The following is a 22,419-nucleotide window of genomic DNA, read 5'->3' on the forward strand; positions in this document are numbered from 1 at the left end:
ATCTTCCTAACTCTGCTGGCAATAAATCCTGTGAAATGGATAAATATTATGATTGAAAAGTACCATTTGCACTGCACCAATTGGCACAACACTTTTTAAAAACTGTAATTGACCAAATCTCCTGGAGTAAATGCTAGTGGAATGAAGTGTAGTGGGCATATTGCCCTTTCCAGTTGAATTCCTAGTTTGGGATAATATATCTGCCATAAATGGTCACATATTTATGATGGCAACAATGCTGAGAGAAGCTGAAGTATGCTGTGGACTTAATTTGATGTGGGAAGGGAAGAAACTGCAGGTGAGATTTTCAAGTCACAAATGGGAGTCAGGCAACAGCTCACACTGACTTTCAGTGGCAGTCAGTGTGACTTTCCTGCTTGGGCTTGAGCTCACACTGACTTGGCGGGGGAGGAGAGAGAGAAGTGGAAATACTGAAATGGCTATTCTTAGTGCTGTAGTGCGAGCCTGAGTCTCTAGACCCAGGCACTGAGACTCACTGTTGTTTGGGGGGTGGGGAGCGGGGGGAGGATTGTTGATTTGTTTGTGTTTTTTTGCAGTGTAGACATACCTTCGTGGCCTTTGTACCTTTGAAAATCTTTTTGTTGTTTTACATAGAGGCAGAGAGGTTACCATCTCTGCAGCCATACCACCTTGTGCTGTGATCTTGTTCACTTACTAGATAGATGTGTTGCAAGCAATATACAGGTACTCCAAGAAACATCCAGGTTCTGATGGAAGAGGTGTTGGTGATTCACTTTGTAGCACTCTTTCCTCTGAATTAGTACTGAACCATATTCCCAGAATGGAGTGACAGACATGGTGCTGCTGGAAGTGTTGCCTTCCCTATCAGAAGTAAAACAGAGCTCCTAACCATTTATCGTTAAAAAAACATCCTGTGTTATCTGCAATAGGGTTGGGAGAAAGTATGGTGTCAAGCCTTTTCCCCACTCTGGCACTTCAAATGCAGAAGGTGTGGGCCTGCAAGGATTCTAAAAATTAATACTGGCCACTCCAGTCTGGTATTAAACTCCCAAGGTCACGGTTTCTCTCTAACCTTGGATGGGTAGATGCTGCCACCACCCAAGTGCAAAAAAACCCCTTGGGACCCAGGAAGGCACACTTGGGAATTCCTCGCTGTGGGTACCCTCAAGCCCGTTCACCCTCCCCCACCCACTCCAGGGAAGACCTGGGAAAGAAAACAAAGGAAATAAGCTGTTGCCACCAGCAACATATGATTAAACAATATATGCACAAACCTCTTAGGGACACAAAAATCCAGTCTTGTTCTTAAAAAAAGGTAAATTTTATTAAAAACAAAAAGAAAGAAAATACATCTGAAACTTGGGGGGTTTTTTAGATCTTAAAAATAATTACAAAAATTAAGCATCAGAATAGCTCTCTTGAGGTTTAGCTTAAAGGTTACAAGCAAAACAAAAACATTTGTGGTTAGCACAGAGGAGTCCACAAGCCAATAAAAAATAAAAGAAATAACCCTAATTGCGTCTTCCTAGACATTCCCTAATTTACTTACATATCTGGGATTTCAGATAAGCAATTTCTAGGTATGATCTGATGGGTTTTATACCTGGCTTAAAGCTTCTGTCTCACCGCATAACTGCTGCCCTGTTCCCCTCTTCCCCGGAGAACCACAACACACAAAGGGCGTCTTTTTCCAATTTTAAAAAGTTCTAGCCCTCCCATTGGCTCTTTTGGTCAGGTGACCACTCACTTCCCTTTACCTGTGGACTTGTTAACCCTTTACAGATAGATCAAGTAGAGAACAGCTACTAACAGGTTTTATAGCTAACTGGTTGGCTGGGTGTCCATAAAAGTGAGCTCCCCCCCACTTCATTTACCATATGTGGAGTAGCCATATTTCAGCCTGTGTCATTTTCCAATTCTGCCTGCCTGAGTCTCCCTTGAGTTTCAAGTAAATAAGGTATTCGTTATTGTCTCTCCTACACAATTGTGGACTGTTTCAGTTTGTTTTAAACTATTGCTATGCATCACCACAGAGATACCTGTACTTAAGTGGAGGATTAATTGATCCCTGTGAATAAGGTGGTGGTGTTTTTTTAATGGTTGCACATTGTTTTGGTGATGTAAAGTGCTATATAACTGCTAAGTATTATTATGCCTTATTGACTAAAGTTAAAATGTTAACATATTGTCTACATTGTTACTTCTTCTTTTATTTATATGGAATATATTGCAGAAAATACTGTGGTACAGATTTGCTCATTAAGACACTGCCCTAAGTTGGGGACACAATGGGAAGCATGGCCACCCCTAACTGCATCAGCCTACTGTGCTGGGAGGGAGCACACAGTACAGCTTCCTAAGGAGTGAAACTAGACCTCCCATCGCATGCTTTACTCAATGTAGACAGTAGGTTGACCTTTAAACATTACATAATTAACAAACAAGGGAAGTGCAATAGTTGTGGATTTTCCTTATATTATTTTACAAACCTACATAGGTTTTTTCTCAGAGATCTTCAATTTAAGGTTCAGCTTTTGCCATCATTACTAAAGTTTAAATCCAAGCCTTTCTTCACAAATCTAGTCTCATAGAAAAAGTTCAGAAGTTTCTCCTCCATTATGTCCCATATTATGGCAAGTTTATTTATAACACATAAAGCTGAGAAAATCAGGGACTTTCTAGTACTCTTACCTTTGAAAAGATATAAGATCTTTTAAGGGTTGTAAGTTGGGAAGGAAATGGGATTTCTTAGGATTTTCTCTGGATTTTAAACTCTTTATAAAAAGCTGGGAAATTTTCAACAAGGCTTAGTTACTTTTTGGTGGATTTATTTTTGTTTATGTTTTAGACTCATAGACTTTAAGGCCAGAAGGGACCATCAAAATCATCTAGTCTGACCTCCTTCACATTGCAGGCCACAGAACCTCACCCACCCCCTAACCTCTGACTGAGTTACTGAAGTCCTCAAATCATGATTGAAAGACTTCAAGTTACAGAGAATCCACCATTTACACTAGTTTAAGCCTACAAGTGACCCATGCACCATGCTGCAGAGGAAAGGGAACCCCCCTGCCCCCCCCCCCCCCGCCGCAAGGTCTCTGCCAATCTGACTCGGGAAGGAAATTCCTTCCTGACCCCAAATATGGCAATCAGACCCTGATCATGTGGGTGAGACCCACCAGACAGACACCTGGGAAAGAATTCTCTGTAGTAGCTTAGAGCCCTCCCCATCTAGTGTCCCATCACTGGCTGTTGGAGATATTTGCTGCTAACAGTCAGATATTGACTAGATGCCATTGTAGACAGTCTCATCATACCATCCCCTTCCTAAACTTATCAAGCTCAGTCATGAAGCACGTTAGGTTTTTTGCCTCCACTGCTCCCCTTGGAAGGCTGTTCCAGAACTTCACTCCTCTGGTGGCTTTTTTGTTTTTTTCTTTTTAATCTATTATTGTAAATGTACTCAAGGGTCAGGTTGTAGGTTAGCTCAAAGACTTTATTCACAGCCACAACCTCCAAATTGTTTATGCTAATGGATTCACTGGAGGGTAAAGCATGATGTATTGAATACAAAAAGATTTAAAACACAAATTTAATATGCCATTCTGAAGTGATGGCACTTGAACTGCTACTGTGCTTGTATATCATTTCACTGGTATCAGATTTGGTCTTTTTGCATCCATCTCAGATGTGGATAAATAAACATGAGAAGGCCCTGGAAAAAATGTCTGGGTTTGCCCTAAAAAAGAGGTTGTGGAAGCCCCATCATTGGGCATTTTTAAGAACAGGTTAGACTGTCAGGGATGGTCTAGGTTTACTTGATCCTGCCTCAGAGCATGGGGCAGCTCAAGGTCTCTTCCAGCCCTACATTTCTATGGTTCTATATTAAACATTCCAGGATTACCACCTGTGGTAGCAACAGGAGAAACTCTAGTGCAGATAGGACATAATGACTTATGGCATTTTTACCATCAAACACCATCACAGTCTATACAAATATTTCCATCATTCTGCTCACCAAACATCAAAACACCCATTGATTTCAAGGATGAAATCAGCCTCATTGTTTACAGAGCTGCCAGCCTGGCGAGGAGCTGCAGCACTGGTTTGTCAAAATGCAGTAAATGTAGACTTGTGTCTAACTTAATACTAAGGTATCAACTCAGGGTGCCATGGTCCCTTATGGATAAGGACTATTCAATGTTAGGGATGCCATATGCATTGTAAAAACCAGGAATACTAAGATGGGAGAGGGTGAAAAGAGACTTGTCTATGTTTAGTAAGCATACTATCATGGGCAGCGGGTAGCCTCCCCAAACAGCCACGCGTGGCCCCAACCATGCTCCTCCCCCCCCCAAACCTCCCATCCCACTCTACCTGTGGCGCCAGTTCCCCTCTGTGGTGGCTCGGGCTGAGGCTGTGCTACTTGCCCTCCCGGTACTCTGGGGCTGGGGAGGCTAGGCCTATGCGCCGCCCACCCGCCCAGCGCTCCGGGGGGGGCTGCAGCCATGTGCCACCTTCCCTCCCGGTGCTCCAGGGTTGGGAGTGGGGAGAGCTGGCCTGGGACAGGGCAGATGACCACAGCGGGGGAGAGAGATGCAGAAGGAGCGGGACCTCAGGTGGAAGGGGCAGGGCTGGGGCTAGCCGCTCCCAGCCTGTAGTTCACAGGCCACTTGTTAAGCTATGCCAGTGGCTCTCAAACTTTTTTATGGTGACCCCATTCACATAGCAAGCCTCTGAGTGTGACTCCTCCCCCTTATAAATTAAAAACACTTTTTATATATTTAACACCATTATAAATGCTGGAGGCAAAGCAGGGTTTGGGGTGGAGGTTACAGCTCGTGACCTCCCATGTAATAACCTCGTGACCCCCTGAGGGGTCCCAACCCCCAGTTTGAGAATCCCTGAGCTATGCCATTTAAAGAGCTGTTTTGACTGTTGTAATTCAGATATCATCTAAGTAAACAAACAGTTTTGCTCCTAGAGACCTTACACATTGTATAACTGGTCTCATTACCTGATAACACCCTTCAGGTCAATGCACAGACCAAACACCATTACCCTCCATTGCAACAGAACTTCCTTTCAGGACAACTTTAGGTGTTTTTTGACATTTGGATACACAGTGATACTGAGGACATTTGCTTGGATCTATTTTTGCTTAGCAAGTCCCCTTTGCAAACAATGACTTTTAAATTATTGAGACTATCCGTGTGAAATGGCTGATGGGCATAAACTGCTTTAAGGATTTTAAATTTAAAACAGGTTGGTAATCCCCAGTGGACTAGGGGACTGTGAAAATGGATCTTATCCAGCTGCCCTGAGAGTTTGTAAGCGGTAACATTTGTAAAGTTTGAGCCTGAAGGTCAGATACCTCCTTCTCTAGGAACAGGGAGTTAGCTCTTAGTTTATTTATGAAGGGGGAATACTTTTCACAGGATTTAAAGTGAAGGTTTTAGTCACTCTGACACCTACTTCAGGGCAGATAAAGAGGATTTTAGCTTTTTCACTGACCTGAATATACAATTTCCAAGCCTACCTGCTAATACCAGGGACTGGCACATCGTGAATCTCTGCCATACTTTGCAACAGTCCCAATTTGGCTGGGACTGTCCCACATTTCACAAGTATATCCTGTGTGTTTACAATAATCCAGGCCAGCGTCAGGCATCCAGTAGCTACCTAATGTGGTATTCAGTGCAATGCTGGCATCTTGTCACTAGTGGCTATTCTTCCAAACAGGAAATTGGTCTGGTGACTAATCAGACTACCTCAGCTTTTCCTCAATTCCTCTTTCCCTGGTAACTCTGTGCCAGGGAACTAACACAAGAAGTGTTGCCTCTTGTGGCAGCCCTAGGGGTACATACAGCAGAGAACATAAAGGGACAGGAACACAGTGGGCAATGCAGAGTAGAGGACAGGCATGAAAAAGCAAGGGGCAGTATGGGTTTGGGGAACATGTGGAATTAGGACCTTGAGGAACTAGAACTGGCTGGGCAAGGAGATTGGGCCTGGGATCCAGGAAAGGAAGATTGGGAGTGAAGGGATAGGTAAAGGAGCAAAAGGAGCCAAACTTCGGGTGGGGGGAGGGAAGAATGGGCAGAAGTGTCTGTGCCGACTGGAATCCATACGCCTCCAGAGCCTAGAATGGATCCTATGATTTTTGACTCTCATCATTCCTCTGCTGTCAGCAAATATCTATAAAACTGACTGGCAATGACTCCCATCCCCCTCTAGTGCTGGTCCACTTAAAGGATGACACTCTATTACTACTGTCAGTTACTTCAGAGGGCTGTGGATCTAAATCGTCCAACCCTGCTGATGACCCATGTGGGTATGCCCCTGGTGCCACATGATGGAATTTCTAATTTTTCAATTTGCTTTTTTAAAAGTGAAGAAAATTTCATATAAAAAGAACTATGTTAAAAGCACATTATTCAGGTTGCAAAGTCAAGCATTCAGATGTTACGAAATGTCAAATTAAGGTTGCCTATGCAACCTTACTTTGGCCCCTTGGGTCATATGTATAATTAATTAGAGGATCACATTGTTTTTTCCACAGGACCCATGCTGCTGGAGCACTGCTGAATTTGTGTTAGAAGTCAGAAGGTGTGTAGTGACTGCAGGAGATTGCAGAAAGAGAATCAAATGGTCTCGTAGTTAAGGCAAGTAAATGCTGTTGTGGAAAACTGGAATCTGTCCCCGCTGCTACCAAAACGTTCCTCTGTGATGCTGGGCAAGACACTTTAACCAAACTTTGTCCCTAGCCTCTGTTTGCCAGACAGGGGTGGCAGGTTTATATAATTTTTGGTGGTGCCCAGAACGGGTCCAAATCTCGCCTGCCCCTTACACCTGCCTAAGGCTCTGGGAGGGAGTTTGGGTGCTGGATGCAGGCTCTGGGCTGGGGCAGGGGGTTGGGGTGTTGGAGGGAGTTTGGGTGGAGGAGGGGGTTTTGGGGTGCAGGCTCTGGGAGAGAGTTTGTGTGCAGGAGGGGGTTTGGGGTGCTGGCTCTGGGCTGGGACAGGGGGTTGGGGTGTGGGAGGGTGTGCGGGACATGGGGCTGGCCCAGGGATGAGAGTTTGGGGTGCAGCAGGCAGGCTGCCCTAGGGCTAGGGTGGGGGGCCAGAGACGACTCCCCCCAGCCCTCTCCCAGCTGGCAGCAATGAGCTCCAGGAGACGGGGGGGGGCCCTCCCCCTGAGCACAACACTCACCCAGGCCCCCCCAGGCTGCTTTTCAGAAAGTGCAGCCAGGATAAGCCCCCACTCCTCCCTGGAGTCGCCTGCCAGGGATGGGGGGGCTACCATGCATCTCCTCCTTCCGCGGGTGCAGCAGCTACCTCAGCCTGCCCCCGGAGCTGCTCCCTTGTAGTTGGCTGCGGCCAGCGAGGGAGCAGCTGCCCGCTACCCAGGGCAGGCAGGGATGCTTGGGGGAGGTGTACAGGAGTGACAGGCAGGGCTGGGGCACTCTCTGTGGGAGATGCGTGGAGTCGGGGGGAGAGACTCCACCCCGAAAATTGGTGGAGCCAGGTCCCCCTGAATTTGCTGGAGCCCAGGCACAACAGGCCCATACAACTCGCCACCCCTGTTGCCAGAAGCTGGGAATGGGCAACAGGGGATGGATCACTTGATGATAACCTGTTCTGTTCATTCCTTCTGGGACACCTGGCATTGGCCAATGTCGGAAGACAGGATACTGGGCTAGATGGACTTTTGGTCTGACCCAGTATGGCCATTCTTATGTTCTTAACTTTTCCCAGGGGGTCACTAATTGTGTGGTCCTCATTTTCTGGGTGCCTGACTTGAGACTCTGGGGGTCTGATTTGGAGAAGTGCTGAGCACTCACAGCTGCAACTAAGGTCAATAGGAGCTGTGCTTTGAACATATACAGTTCTGTATAATGCTATGTACTTTGAAAAAATCAGGTCCTATATGTCTCAATCAGCATTAGTGAATATTTTTTACCTCAATCACTCTGTGCCAGTTCCCCAACTGTAAAATGGGGTTAATACTACTCCTTCATCTCACAAGGGTATTATGAAAATGAATTAATATTTATGAAGCACTCACAGACTATAGTGATGAGCACTATAGAGAAGCCAATAAGGAAATTAATAATTCTGTTTTCAGAGCAGGGTTTGAAGTGTGCAGTAAATAAGGCATGGGGCCACCAATTGACCAATGAGAAGAAAACAAAATACTGAACAGCTGTTTATTAAGTAAGCACCGTCCATCCTGTGTACTGAATGAGGCAGGTGTCCTGTGGAATAAATAGTATATGATCATGAATTAAAAACTGTATCATAAGGCGTATGGATGGGGCCCCATAGAATTCCTTTGTTGGCTTCAACACAGAGTGACTGAATGCTCAGCAGCTGAAAATAAAAAATGTAGTAGTGACTTGGAGGTCATGACAAGAACGATTATTTTATTGGAAGGGGAAGGAGGGTTCCCTCCAATTTACCCTTTTATTCCCACTACCAGAGAGGTCCTGAATCAGGCTGACCCATCTGGGAGAGGTTGGGTGAAACTCTTGTCAGAACTTCTCAGTATCACTGTTGAGTTGGCCAAAGGAGTTTGTCTAAAAGCAACACCCCTTCTCAGTGGTGGTTGTGCCTCTGGAGAATGCCATCATCCCTTCTGACCCCTCTTATAAGCCATCAATTAAATGAGAGAATGATTCTCTGAACTGGCATGAAAAGAAGAACATTTTAGGCTTTATGGGTGTTGACAACTCTTTATTGTAACAATGAAACATTGCAACAAGGTGTTGGATCAGTTACTGAAACTAATGTATGGATAATGTTTCAGTGGGGTTGGGCCTGTGCTGTAACATTTGAAACTCTTTACAAAACCGTGGAAAGCAACATCCCTGTCTTTGATTTAGTTTACACACCTGTTTGGCAAGAAAGTCAAATGGTGCCAGTTATATACACTTAGGAAAACATGCTTGCCGTAGGAGTACAAAAATAAAATTTATTTGTTAAATTACACATAAATATAAGGTACAAATGTATTTTTAAAATACAGATAAAGATAATCACACTTGCATTGTGTACATATGAAAATACAGTATTTTAATATTCAACATACACAGACACATTTATGATAAATGCAACTAATTGGCAATGCCAGTTCTTTTCATTCTGGTTCTTTTTTCCCCCAGTTTTCCATAAATATGGAAAAATATGATATAAAAACCCCTCTAATTCTGCCGGACATCTTGCAGCAGCTTGTTAATTTCTGCTACCAGCTCACTGGCATCCATTAGTTCATGTTTACCATCACTGAGGTGGTTAAGCACATTGTCAAAGTCATCTTCTTCATAGTTCTCTGGGATTTCTTCCATGGCTGGCAGCCATTTAGAGGAAGGTTGTGCACTCGAGTGAGTCCCTAGGATGGCCCCAGTGTTGTTTGCAGGGTTTTGGAAATGTGTACTGGCTGCCCACGCTGCCACCCCTTGTGGGTAGCTTACTGTCTTGGCTGGTAAATGTCCCTTCCTGCGCTCCAGTGAGTTTGAGCGATTCATTTCATTGCATTCTGTATAGGTGTCCAGTGAAGGAGGCAACAGGCGCTGAAAAACACTGCTCATTTCAGAGAGAAGAGATGAAGTACAGATGTCTTCTGACTCTTCCTCATTTTGACAGTCTTTACCAAATGTTGAAAAGCTCTTTTTCTTTTCATTGGAATCAACAGGCTGTGAATCTTCTTCAAATGCCTGCTGTTGCTGCTGCTGCTGCTGCTGCGGCTGAAATTCCTCCCCCGGAATAAACATGTTACTTCTGTAATCAGAAGATGGAGAGGGCAGAGGTGGCATCCAGCATTGGTCAGAGTGTCCCAGAACTCTACATTCCTCTGTGCATAGCCTCATTGCTGTAATCAAAACCAAAATCTGAGATTAATGTTCAGATTCAATTATACAGATTACTCACAATTACAGGGGTCAGCACTAGTGCATATTAAAGGACCTGAGATCCAAAGCTCTGATCAGGATCTGAATTTCTCTAAAGATCAGAGGTGTTCAGATCCAGTGTTGTTGTTCTCCCGTTATAGGGAAGTTCACATGTATTTTAGTCTGTAAGTAAGGTTGATAAATATATAAAATATAAGATAACTATATCATTTTTATTATACCATTGCTTCAGTGAATCCCAAGAAAATAAGTGGCTTGGGTGACTTAAAAGGTAGAGGTTAGAGCACTCTCTTCTCATACAGGACTGTCTGATGAATAAAGAGACAGGGTGCATGAAGTAATATCTTTTATTAGACATCGCTCGCCTGCGCTGCTTCTCGCTGCCCCCATTGGCCCAGGACGGCGAACCACGGCCAGTGGGGGCTGCAATCGGCCGAACCTGCCACGTCAGCAGGTAAATAAAACTGGCCCGGCCCGCCAGGGTGCTTACCCTGGTGAGCTGCGTGCCGGACGTTGCCGACCCCTGGTATATAACATGTCTGATTAATGCCTTTCATGAACGAAAATTAAGAAGTTTCCCTCTTTCATCTCCTAGTTGCAATTCAGTGAAGAGAGCAAGGGAACAGAATAGAAGGATATGGGAGGAAAACCGTAAGGAAAAGAAAATGAGGGAGAAGAGAAAGGAGAGAGAGCAGAGAAGATAAGGAGTTATCTCCATCTTCTCCAACTCTTGTCTCCTCTTTAGGGTCTGTTAGTAACACAATGAATTACCAAATGGGTGAAGCAGATTTTAATCCAACCTCATGACATTTTAGCCAAATTCGTGCCCAGTATATCTTCATTAACTTGATTGGAGTTACTCTAAGGATGCATTTGGCCTTTGGGGGCTGGCTGGTTTAATACCTCCAGTTGGTGACTGACATACAGTGACTATACAGACTACAAAGAGGAGCAACCAAGGACTTAAGGGATCTGGGCCCGTGATGAATGCTAAATGGAGGAAATGGGTGTTGCCCCTGCTTTTTGCCCAGGAACTCACATTCCTACCCAAAGAGGTACTGGAGGGGAATGACCAGCCAGCATCCAGCCCCCTGAAGAGTTCTAGTAGGGTTGGAATGGAAGCATGTGCAGCCCTTTTTAAATCACAGTAAATGGTGAATGGAGGCCCTGTGCAGAGAGAGGATGCCAGGAGAGAAGCCTAATTTCCATTTCCGAATGTTGGAAAAGGAAACTACCCCTTTCCAGATGTTGAAGCTAATGGGAATTGCAGCTGCTCAACACCTCTCAGGATTACTTCAGTAAATGTATTTAATTCCAAATAAGAACATTGGGATTGTCATACCCCATCAGGGTAGTGGTCCATCTAGCCCATTATCCTGTCTCTGATAGAGGCCAGTACCAGATACTGCACAGTAAAGTTCAAGAAGCACAGATATAAACAATTATAGAATAACTTTTAATTATGTGATACCTTGCCCACAGGAGAATCTGCTTCTTAATTCCATCAGTTAATGGTTAGAATGTGCCTTGAAGAATTGGGGTTTATATCCCTTCTATCTTTTTATTTTATATACCTATATCATATCCCTTTTTATTTGTCTTTTCTCTAAACTAAACTAAACAGTCCTAAACTTTGCAATGTCTCCACATAAGTTTCCTCATGTTTCTAATCATTTTCCTCACTTGTCTCTGGACCACTTCAATATCTGCAACATCATTTTTGAGATGGAGTGACCAGAACTGAACATAATATTCCAGGTGAGAATATGCCATTGATTGATACGGTGGCACTCTAATATTGTCAGTTTTATTTCCCTACCATGCTTTATACAGTCTAACATATTATTTCCTTTTTAATGCAATTTAAAATTCCTCTAGGTTCATGCTCACTTCCTTTCTTACATCAGGAAGTATGAAATTTAGCAGAAGTATAGATAGCTGGAGGCCAGATTTTGCACTGGGTGTTGCAAATGAGGTAGTGATGAGTGAGCCTCAAAAGATTCATCTACATAAAATAATTGGTGTTTAAAGTGTTGGTTTAGGTGTTTGAAATGCCTATGAAGTACTTTGTTTCCACACATTAAATGCGCTCATAATGTTTCACAGGCAATGCCAGTACCATTGTGATTGCACCAGCTCTTGACAAGTCTTGAAAATATCTCCACCCACAATGGTTAAATCAAATGATTTTAGTTCTAGTGTGGATGGGAATGAAATGCATTATAGCTGCACTGGTTCAGTTGGTCCTTTCAGTACAATTCCAGTGCAATTCTGTGAATTAATAGAGAACTGCAGGGCCACTGGTGTGTCACTGATCATTGACCAAGTTCACTCCAGGCCAAAGGCTTGTCACATTTAAATCAGTGGGAGTTTTGCCATTCACATTAGTGAGACCAAGATTTAGCAGTATAAAATCATAGCAATATTCTAAACAAATGATTAAAAGCCCTACTATATCTGCGAGTGGGCTTGAATTTTTTCCATCCCCCCAGATATGCCTCTCTCCTTATGTTGGAACGAGCAACTTATTCCAGCAATCAGGATGTTAATGATGAGGGTTAACGATGTCCCACTTTGTCCGTAAGTCAGCAATAGAAAAGATATAAATGTACAATGGTATGGGTTAAGACTGAAATGTCAGAAGTAACTCTGAATGTATGTTTTTTTCAAAACCGTAAACATATAGGTAAAGGTATTTTATATATATTTTTAAGGGAGAAAAAAGAAATGTTTTCACTGAAATTTAAAATGTTTGAGGATCTCCCACAGATTCATGTGTATGGGAGATGGTCCATTCCTTCCTGGTTCCATCTAGGCAGAAAATACTGAAAAAATTATCTTTCTCACAGTATTTTGACCCTGTGACTTCTGATCTGGGGTGAAAATGCACGGACACTTAAAAATAGAGGGGCACGGAAGGAGGAAGCTGAACTTAGGAAATTGAACTTAGGAAACCCGAAGAAAGTTTCCATTCTACTTTTTGTGAGTTTGGTATGAACACGCAGATTAATTAATATGTTATCTTAAATAGTTCATGTATAACTAATGGAGTGGTTAGGGCTATGCACATAAACAAATATCGAGAGTGGGATTTTCTAAATCACTCCATGTTAGCCTAACTCTGTTCCCCTTGTAATCAATGAGAGTTTTAACATGCACTTCAGTGGGATCACAGTTGGGCCAAATTTTGAAAATTTCACTCATTGGTTTTATATTTGGGGGCTAATAGAAAGTTCTTTAAATGAATAATAGGAATTTCAGTTAAGAGTGTAAACATTCCTTTTTTCCCTGGCAACCCACAATCATCCAGCCAGGAAGTAGACAATTATTCCTTAGCTGCCACTGTGGAAGGATCCAATGCAAAAGTATTGCATGTGAAGTCTCCCTTAACAGCTGCTGAGAATTATAGTAAATTCTTCCCTACTTTACCACTCAAGGAGAAAAGATTTTTTGTCTAAAGTTGTATGGTACAGGAATAAATGGCTTCTAAGTAGCAACTTGTTGGCAAGAAGTGGGGGGGGGGGGAAAAAACCTTGGGACTGTTGACACTTGGACCTACATAATCCCAGCTACCAAAAGAAGCTAGGTGGGACTTCTGGATGGGAGGTTGGACTCAGGAGTAGTGTGAGACCCTAGAATGGAGCAAAATCCACAAGAGAAGTGTTGAAGGTTTGAAAAGACAGAATTACATGTTTGGGGCCAAGGTGCAGAAGGAAAGGCTCCAGAAGCCTTTTCATCTTAAACTCTCCACACAAAGGCCAGGGAAAATTGAAGGCCCTTCTAGTGTCCTTGAGGGTTAGCCACCTCAAAGGTGGGAAGGAGGTGGCAAGGCTTTGGCTCTACCCCATCCTGCTCTGGCCAATGGCACTAGCTGGTTACAGAAGGAAGCATGCTATGCACCATCCTAAGGAGCAGTTCAGTGGACACTCTTACCCTGCACCCTAGTGCACAGCAAATTGTAGAGCTACCCACCAGCCCCAATATAAGCCTAAACCATACTGGCATAATCTGGCCCTGTAGGAGATGGCTTTCATGTGCAAGGATAAAACATTTCCTGTATATTTTGTATAGGCATTTAAATCTGGGCCCCACATTTATTTTGCAAAGATTTAGGAGTAAAAAGTACAGGTAGTTGTATAAATATTGGGGTTCTAATACAAAGCTCACTTCTGAGCCTAATGTGATTTCCCAGTCTCTTTTACTGTACTCATGAGTGAGTTTGAATTTACAAAAGGTTTATCTCCCTTTTGCATCCCCCCGAGGTATGCCTCTCTCCTTATGTTGGAACAGTCAACTCATTCCAGCAATCAGGATGGCAGGTAATGAACTGCTTTGACATTTAGCACAAATACTGACACATAGGTCATATTTACAGATACTAATTCATTAGTGGAAAACACAGTGCAGCTCTACACTTCCCTACCTAAAAACTACATTCCATCACCTAACCAGTGCATTTTTAAGCTCTGGAAGTCTGGATCCTATTATGGAAAATGCATCTGCCAAATTATAGTTCAGTGTATTTTTAACACACCACAGCAGCCTGGTTTTCCACAAACATCCACCCAGTCATTAAAAATCTAGGGACATAGACCAGTTGACGCTTTCTGGGGGGGATTTAGAGCCAGCTCATGTGGCTGCAAATAATAGCAGAAACTGCCTACGCACTGCTCTGGGCAGAAATTCAATAGTGTCCCAGTCTTGAGTGCACCAGCTGTGTTCTGGTTTGAGGACACTATATACTGTAGAGCAGATGAAGGAGGAAATATAAAACTTGAAAGCTAAAGAATTTTGGCTTTCACAATGCTAACTACATCAATGTGACAGTCAGGGAGCACTGTAAATAAACTATTCAACTTTCATTGTGTTCTTACCTGCAGGAATTCTCCCATCTGTAAGGAAAAGGTCACTGAATCCTTCCCCAAGAAGTCTGTCAATTGGAGAATCTCTACCCAAATCATAATCACTGTCTCCTGCTTCACTATCACCACGGCCACTATCTTTCAAGCTAAATTTATCCATATCTTGTAGGGCATATCTGTAAACAGAAAAAACATGGTGATGGAATTATATTTTGTTATCACATGTTCAGTATGTTGTTCTCAGATAAAAATGTTTTGATCAGAATCTAACTGAAATCCTCACCTGTAGCTTCTGGAATATTTGTTTCCTCGAAAACTTGGTCTTGGCTGATATTGGCCCTGATGAAGCATTGAAAGAAGCTGAGAGACCTGCTAAAGAAAAGAAGAAAACACTGATTCCTGGAAATAAAACCCAAATGTCTATTTAGAAAAATTTTAATTATTTACTTCTTTTTGGTTTCTTCTTTAAAATTTAATTAGAGCACATTCATGTGCATATATAATGTAGTACAACTGGGTATTTATAGTATACAGTGTTTGCCATGGAAAACATCTGAAGGCACCTTACAGACAGAAAATGCAATGCTATTCGTTAATCTCAGAATTCATACTAATTAATTAACATTTAAAAACAATGGACTGCAAAGAGGGGTGGTTTTTTTTTTTTGGTTGGTTGTTTTTTTTAAGGGAGAGATCAAAACAATATAGTGTATATATTTAAAAACTAAAATAGGCAGTTTCAAATTATGAAGATATTGGATGCATACACTCTCACACTACCACCATCTGCCAGAGCAGCTGCAGTTAAAATTGTAGCAGTGTTTCTACTATAAACCCTCATTTTGAGGAGTTTGTTCTGTCATTTGTACAAATACTTTGTGTGTTATACACTATATGTGTCTGAACACACACACACACACACACACACACAATCACACAGAAAACTGTACATCAATAATAAAGTACTGTGTAGATTATGTGTATATTACACAAAGTTGTTTCAATTTAAAGAAGAATATAAATAAATTATAACAGGTTTACTATAGTCTCTCATGTGCAGGATTGTTTTAAGATTCAATTGACAGAGTGGAACTGCAGTGCTGCATCCCTGAAAAGAAATCTATAATACTTTCATACTGTCACAGACAGCATGCAGAGCATAAACACACTCATACATGGGTGAATGAGTGAACATGCATGCAAAATAATATATGATCTTACCTCAACAGCAGGAGTAGCATGGGTGAGTTCCAGTGAGAAATTCTCTGGCACATGATTTGAAGAGATTGTCACTAGACTGTTAAGTGATTGGTGACTATGATGGCTTTGTCGACTGCTCATTTGTCCTCTTTCTAAGGTTGGAGATGATGAAGGAGAAGCTCTGTGGTGAGATCTGATGGGTAAAGTGCCATTAACAGTAGGCACAAGTGTAATGTCACCTTTGTGAATCTGTCTTGATGGTCTTTTTGGGTGATGCTGGTAAGTTGATTCTGCCACACGGCAGTTGTAGGATCTTGTATCCTTTTTCTCTCGATTGCATCTTGTAGCAAAGATAACCATAATGACCAACAACACTGCACATATTGACCCAAGTGATATAATTGTTATCATAGAAACATCCAGAGAGGGCTGGCTAATAAAAGTAGCTTCTGTGCTTGGAATTGGATAAACATATTCAAAAACAGTACATTTCAGAAGTGCTTTGGTACTGAGTGGAGGACTGCCTTTATCCTGAACTATCACAAAAAATTCCCATTCTTTAGATAAAACAGATTCTATGCTAACATTAATATAGATGTCACATGATCTTGGGTCCATTATAAATATGTTTTCTTCATTGTCAGCTATTATGGAACAGCTTAGTTCTGAGTTCATACCAGAGTCTCTGTCTATAGCCCTTATCCTAGTCACATGGAAGCCACTCTCAGCATCTTTAGGGATTGAGATTTCTGCAGTGTTATTGCGTAGTGCTGGTCCCACAATGACAGGAACATTATCATTTTCATCAATAATAGTAAGCACAACTGTGGTATTACTAACAAGTTGCTGACTCCCTCCATCTCTAGCTTGAACCACAAAGGCAATCTGATTTACTTCTTCATGATCAAAAGTTCTGAGTGCATAGATTGCACCATTGGATGGGTCAATGGTCACATAGGTGGTTATGGAACTTCCCAAAATAAAGCTTTCCAAAATAGTGTATGTGACCTGTCCATTGTCCCCTAGATCTGGATCTGTGGCTGTGACAGATGTGATGTATGCACCTGGAGAGTTATTTTCTAAGATAACAACTTCATATCTGTTTGTCTGGAAGCGGGGTGGGTTGTCATTTTCATCATTGATTTGGACAGTAAAATGTTTCACTGTGGAGAGACTTGGTGTCCCCTTGTCTTCAGCTATTACAGTCAAACTGTATTCAGATCTCTTTTCTCTATCTAGAGTAGCATTAGTCAAAATTAAATAGTTATTTTCATAAGTCTTTTGAAGTTTAAAGTGGCCATGCCCATGAAGCTTGCAAACTATCTCTCCATTCACACCAGAGTCCTTGTCCTGCACCCTGACTATGGCAATAAAAGTGTCCATGGGTGACCCTTCAGAAATGTGAGCTATTTCCTCATTCCCAGGGGACATCAGGTTTAAATTAATTTCAGGTTTGTTGTCGTTGACATCCACAATTTTAATGATAATTTTGCAATGAGCTGGGATAGAATTTGGACCCAAATCTTGAGCTTGAGCATCAATTTCATAGGATTTGGTGATTTCATAGTCCACTTGTGTCAGGAGGGTCAGATGGCCTTTCTCTGAGTCTATTTTAAAAGTCTCTATAATTTTGGAAGACACATGACTACTGAAAGAATACATGACTTTACCATTAGCGCCCTCATCTGGATCAGTAGCATTGAGATCTATGAGCAAAGTACCCACTGGTGAATTTTCTAAGAGCTGAATTATATATGATTGTTGCTCAAAAACAGGACTGTTATCATTAGAATCAGAAATACTTATTTTTAGAATAGACGATCCGGATCGCTGAGGTACCCCCATATCTGAAGCAGTGAGTTGGAGTTCGTAGCTTGACTTCAACTCCCGGTCCAATTCTCTAACCACAATGAGTTCTGCATATTTGGCACCATCAGTCCTTGTTCGCACTTCAATATTAAAAAAATCATTTGCAGACAGTGAATAAGTGTGCAGAGAATTTTCCCCAACATCTGGATCAAAAGCACTGTCCAAAGGGATCCGGGTTCCTACAGCTGCACTCTCTGATATTTCAATAGGGATGAGAGCTCTGGAAAACTGGGGAGAGTTGTCATTAATATCCAGCACTTCAACTTCAACATGGAAAAGCTGCAGATGTTCAGTAGGCAGAGTGATCACATCAAACTCTATAGAGCAGTTTAAGTTTTTCTGGCAGAGTTGTTCCCGGTCAATTTTAGCTCCTATGCTGATTTCTCCATTATCCTCTCGGACTACAAGTAGGGGAGAATTCCCTCTTTGCATGGCTCGAAAACGAACTGAAGAAGGGTTAGGAATTTTAAATAAAACATCAGCTACATCCTCTGATAGTCTTGCAATTACTGATCCAACTCTCTGCTCCTCATAAATCCTGTATTTCAAATTCTTGCCTAGCACATCTTTACTGAAAGATATTATCATCAGTACAAAAAGGAACATAAAGTGCATTTTACTACTGATTTGGTGCATTTGTAAGTTTTTGCAATTCATTTCTCCAAGCAAGTTAAAAAGCAGTTCTTTCAACTTCCTTTGGTACCTTAAACCCAGTACACATTTGGTTCTTTAAAACTTGAAAATGTCTTTTATAATATAGCAAAGTATTAATATCTTAGTATATCTCAGAAAACTTTTTTTTTTTGTATACACACCGTGTCAGGACTTCAAGATACAATCTGTATGCAATCCAATCTCTCTCATTTGTTTTCCTGCTCCTCTTCAAGGACGAAATTTGTCACATCAGTGTTTTCTCCTTCTGCAGTTAGTATCCATTTATGGCAGAGTGCTAGCTGAATCTGCACTGTATCTTTTCTGAGAGATCCTCTTTCCCTCTCACTGTTCAGCTGCAGACTAAACGCCCTTGATTGCTGACTCCAGTCTAAAATCTGTGCAACTTCTCTTCAACTCACACAAAGCTTTTGCCCGGCATGTGTTGAATTGCTTCCAGCCAATCAGCTTGCTTCCAAATCAAAGGACAGTGAAGTCACACACACACACACACAAAAAAAGCTAGGGAAAGGTGGGGGAGGCAGCTCCTCCCCCAGCATTCACTTTCTGTGAGTGTGCCACAACAAAGAGCAGACAAATTACTAAAGAAAAACTTTAAATCAACTTCTTGTCCTCTTTATATGACACTTCAAATTGTTTTTGTAATTTTAATTAGTCTTCTTGCCTCCACAAAACATGTAATCATTCTCCTGATTTATACAGTTTGGAATCCTCTTTTTTTCAACAAAACAAAATCTTTTTGAGTGCATTTGCTTAGTAAAGGACTTTAAGGTGTCATATCTCTAATTATGTCTTCCTCTTGCTCCTTTATTAATATATTGACACTTCTGCTTATTTCTGGGTAACCTGCTTTTCTTTAATGTCTGTGTTGCTAAATGGAACACAAGCTTCTATGTCTCTCTTTTAGTTCTCTTCATATTCTTCTTAAAAGAAAATGTTTGCAAACTCTTGCCCTTTAACTGGCTTCTTACTGAAGGAGTCTGCAGCAGTGTTTTGTACTATGTGCACTTGTCCTTTCCTGAGTAGAGTTCTTTTTATGTGTGCTTTATTATTTTGTTGTTTCTGTGGTTCTTCAGAAAATCCTTTTCATCTTAGTTAAAAAAGCAGTTCATGGTGAAGCATGACAATTCTGCTAAGGCACACCTTATACATGCCATCTGTTTAAAAAAAGCCCAGCAACCTGAAGGATAGATGGAGTAGATGGCCTGAAAGTGGCAATTTAATCATACCTTTTCCATTTGTGAAAACTATTTCTATGTAGTCTACACAAAAAACCCATAACATATTTACACACAAGAGTCAAATGCCTGAGTCACTAATGTGTTTTGTGTACATCAGAAATGCCATTGATCATTATGTGAGCCTCGTGCTGTATCCAGGTCACAGAAACTGATATGGTCTCATTTCAAATATGATTATTTATGATGGGCTTTCTGTTCCCCTTCTCTGCACTTCCTTTTAAGTTTATCATTATAGCCACATTCTTGCTGCTCTTTCATTCTTCTTTACATTAATTTCTATGCTGACTTTATCCACTTACTTATTTGCTCATTCACATAATCTTACCATCGCTGCTTTTCATTTTTTTCTTCTCCTTCACCCCCCCCATACCCAGAAATGTAAAAAGTAAATAGCTGATTTTTCCACTTTACTTATTCTCAGCACAGCTCAGCCAAAGTCACTAAGAAGGTTCTTGTCGAAAAAGAAAGCAGAGAAGGCTCAGCGTGAACTCTCCTTCTTTTTAAGCATTCAAAAGCATTTTATAAGCCATTGTCTCTTTTTTCAGAAACCAGCACCGTGTGGCAAATTGTGCAGAATAGAAATGCCTATAATGAATGTATTTAGTACTGGGTCACGCCGATGAACATTCTGCCCCCATGAATAATACTGTTTTACAAGTTTGCAGGCCTTTCAAATTGCTGATCCCCAAACCCTATAGGCAAACTAGAAAAGCTAACACAAGCAACTGGGACTTTAGAAACCCATAGCCATCTGGCCTAAATCTCTAACAATCCAAGCCAATAATTATATCAATTCAGGCTTTAGTGAACCCCTTTGCAAACACCAAAAGAGCAAAGAAAGGAATTAGTGGCCATTCTAAGTTGGGGTGGAGGGAATTCAAAGATAAGCTAATTCCATTAGTTCATGGGCAGCTTTTCTTGTAGCCCTGATAAATCTTCCTAAAACATTTTTTCCAAAACTCAAAGTGCAATTTCTTTTCTGACAGTAACTGGAGAAATGGGTTCATTTTAAATGTTCTGCCTAATGTCAATTAAAAGTATTTTATTGTTTTTAAAAAGTCATTTTAAAAAAGAAGACTGCAGGTGATGAATAATTCATAATGAAAAATAACTTCAGTGCTACATACTGAAATATTTAAAACATGGTGTAAATTAGTGTATATCCACAAGGAACGTGTTCACATGAGTAACTGTTTAATGAATTTAGAAATGCTATTTTGTGTTGCAAGATGTGTTATACTTCTCTTATATCTCTTTGCATACAGTCATTCTATATTCATCATATCAATCTCTTTCAGAGCTATTAATCCGTCTACTACTAGATAGCAACATATCTATATACAGCTCTTATAATGCTGCTTCTTTCTTGTAAACTAGTTGGAATCATCAATCAAGTTATTACTAAAATGATCAAGTATGTCTATATTGTCTTGCAACTGATGATATGTGCTTATAATAAAGACAAACACTGAGATAGCATATTGTTCCTCAGCTTGAATTCTGAACTAAAATGATGAATAAGCTGGCAAAATTTACTTTTTAAAAGGAACTCACTGGAACCTATGACTGACGACAGAAATATGTTTCGTTTTGTTTTTTAAATGCAACAATCTGTTAATCATTCTAAAGTTGAAACTTATTTTAGGCTCTCTGGACTGTAAAGTGCTGATGAAGAATCTGAGTTTCCTCCAGGCTAATTCTTCACATATCCAATGAAAGAGTTTTGTTTGAGTGTCTCTTAAACTCCAGTCCACCTTTGACATGGCAGACTTTGCTTACAAAGAAAGGAGAGAGTTCCACGTGCAGCCAACAGACACTTCTTATGGTGTGTGGTATTGTGAATGTTGTTAGGCACGTGAGTGGAGTGCTGCTAACCTCCTGGAGAGTAATCTTGCTTACTTCTACTCTAAATAGATGTCTATTCACCACAAAGCTCTTCTTAGAACTTACATTTTAAATACTTAAGTGTCATACCTGGAGAGAGAAAACAAACTGATTCCAAACAGTACTTCCACTCACCTAAACTTCCAGTCGCCGCTTCAGACACTACAGTTATCCAGCAGTCTAAATAACTTTGCTCTTAGCCAAATATGGATTTATTTCTCTGGACTATACATTTTAAAGTCTGTTTCATTTCTCAAAGGAGTTTTATTGAGTCGTCAATAAAGCAGGATCTGTTCTTCTAAAACTCACTGACTTACTGTTTAGGTTTTAGGTGCTATAATACAAGTAAGTGTATTGGAGTAAAGACTTATGTTGGAGGAACAATCATTTATTGGGGACAATGTGTGGGTTTTTTAAATAAAAACAAGTGTCATCTCCTTAACAACATAAATGCAATGAAATTAGTATACCCTGTTTTTCCCCCCCAAAATTGAATTTATATTCACTTTCAATCTGATTTATTGCCATATGTTGCATCATGTTACATCATGTCATACCATGCTTCAGCACACAAGAAGTAGCAAGATAAAATGTGATTTGACACCTTTGTAATGTATGTGAAAGACAGTCTTGCCAATCAGGAGTACAGTTTGAAAGGATATTTCCATCATAACGAGGGCAGAGTTTCTTTCTTTCCTTCTTTTATTTCTAACTACATCTTTTATGAACAACATTTCCCAAAGTATAAACAGTGGGAATATTTTCCCATTGCCTTGCATTTGCACCTGTGTAGGCTGTA

General features: G+C 41.1%; 1 protein-coding gene across 2 annotated transcripts; it reads right to left on the reverse strand.

Moving 5' to 3' along the window:
- Positions 1-8,687: 8,687 nt before the first annotated feature.
- PCDH18 (protocadherin 18) lies at positions 8,688-18,624 on the reverse strand. Of its 2 annotated transcripts, none has more exons than XM_034772028.1 (4): positions 15,976-18,624; positions 15,038-15,123; positions 14,767-14,930; positions 8,688-9,852 (listed from the first exon to the last, which is right to left on the reverse strand). In XM_034772028.1, the coding sequence occupies exons 1-4, from the start codon at positions 18,478-18,480 to the stop codon at positions 9,185-9,187; spliced, it is 3,423 nt and encodes a 1,140-aa protein (XP_034627919.1). In that variant the 5' UTR covers positions 18,481-18,624; the 3' UTR covers positions 8,688-9,184. The 2 variants fall into 2 exon arrangements, with proteins under 2 accessions (XP_034627919.1, XP_034627918.1); XM_034772027.1 differs by having other exon boundaries at positions 15,038-15,126.
- Between the last annotated feature and the right edge of the window lie 3,795 nt (positions 18,625-22,419).

The sequence above is a fragment of the Trachemys scripta genome, chromosome 5, assembly GCF_013100865.1.
Source record: "Trachemys scripta elegans isolate TJP31775 chromosome 5, CAS_Tse_1.0, whole genome shotgun sequence".
Taxonomy (NCBI): domain Eukaryota; kingdom Metazoa; phylum Chordata; order Testudines; family Emydidae; genus Trachemys; species Trachemys scripta.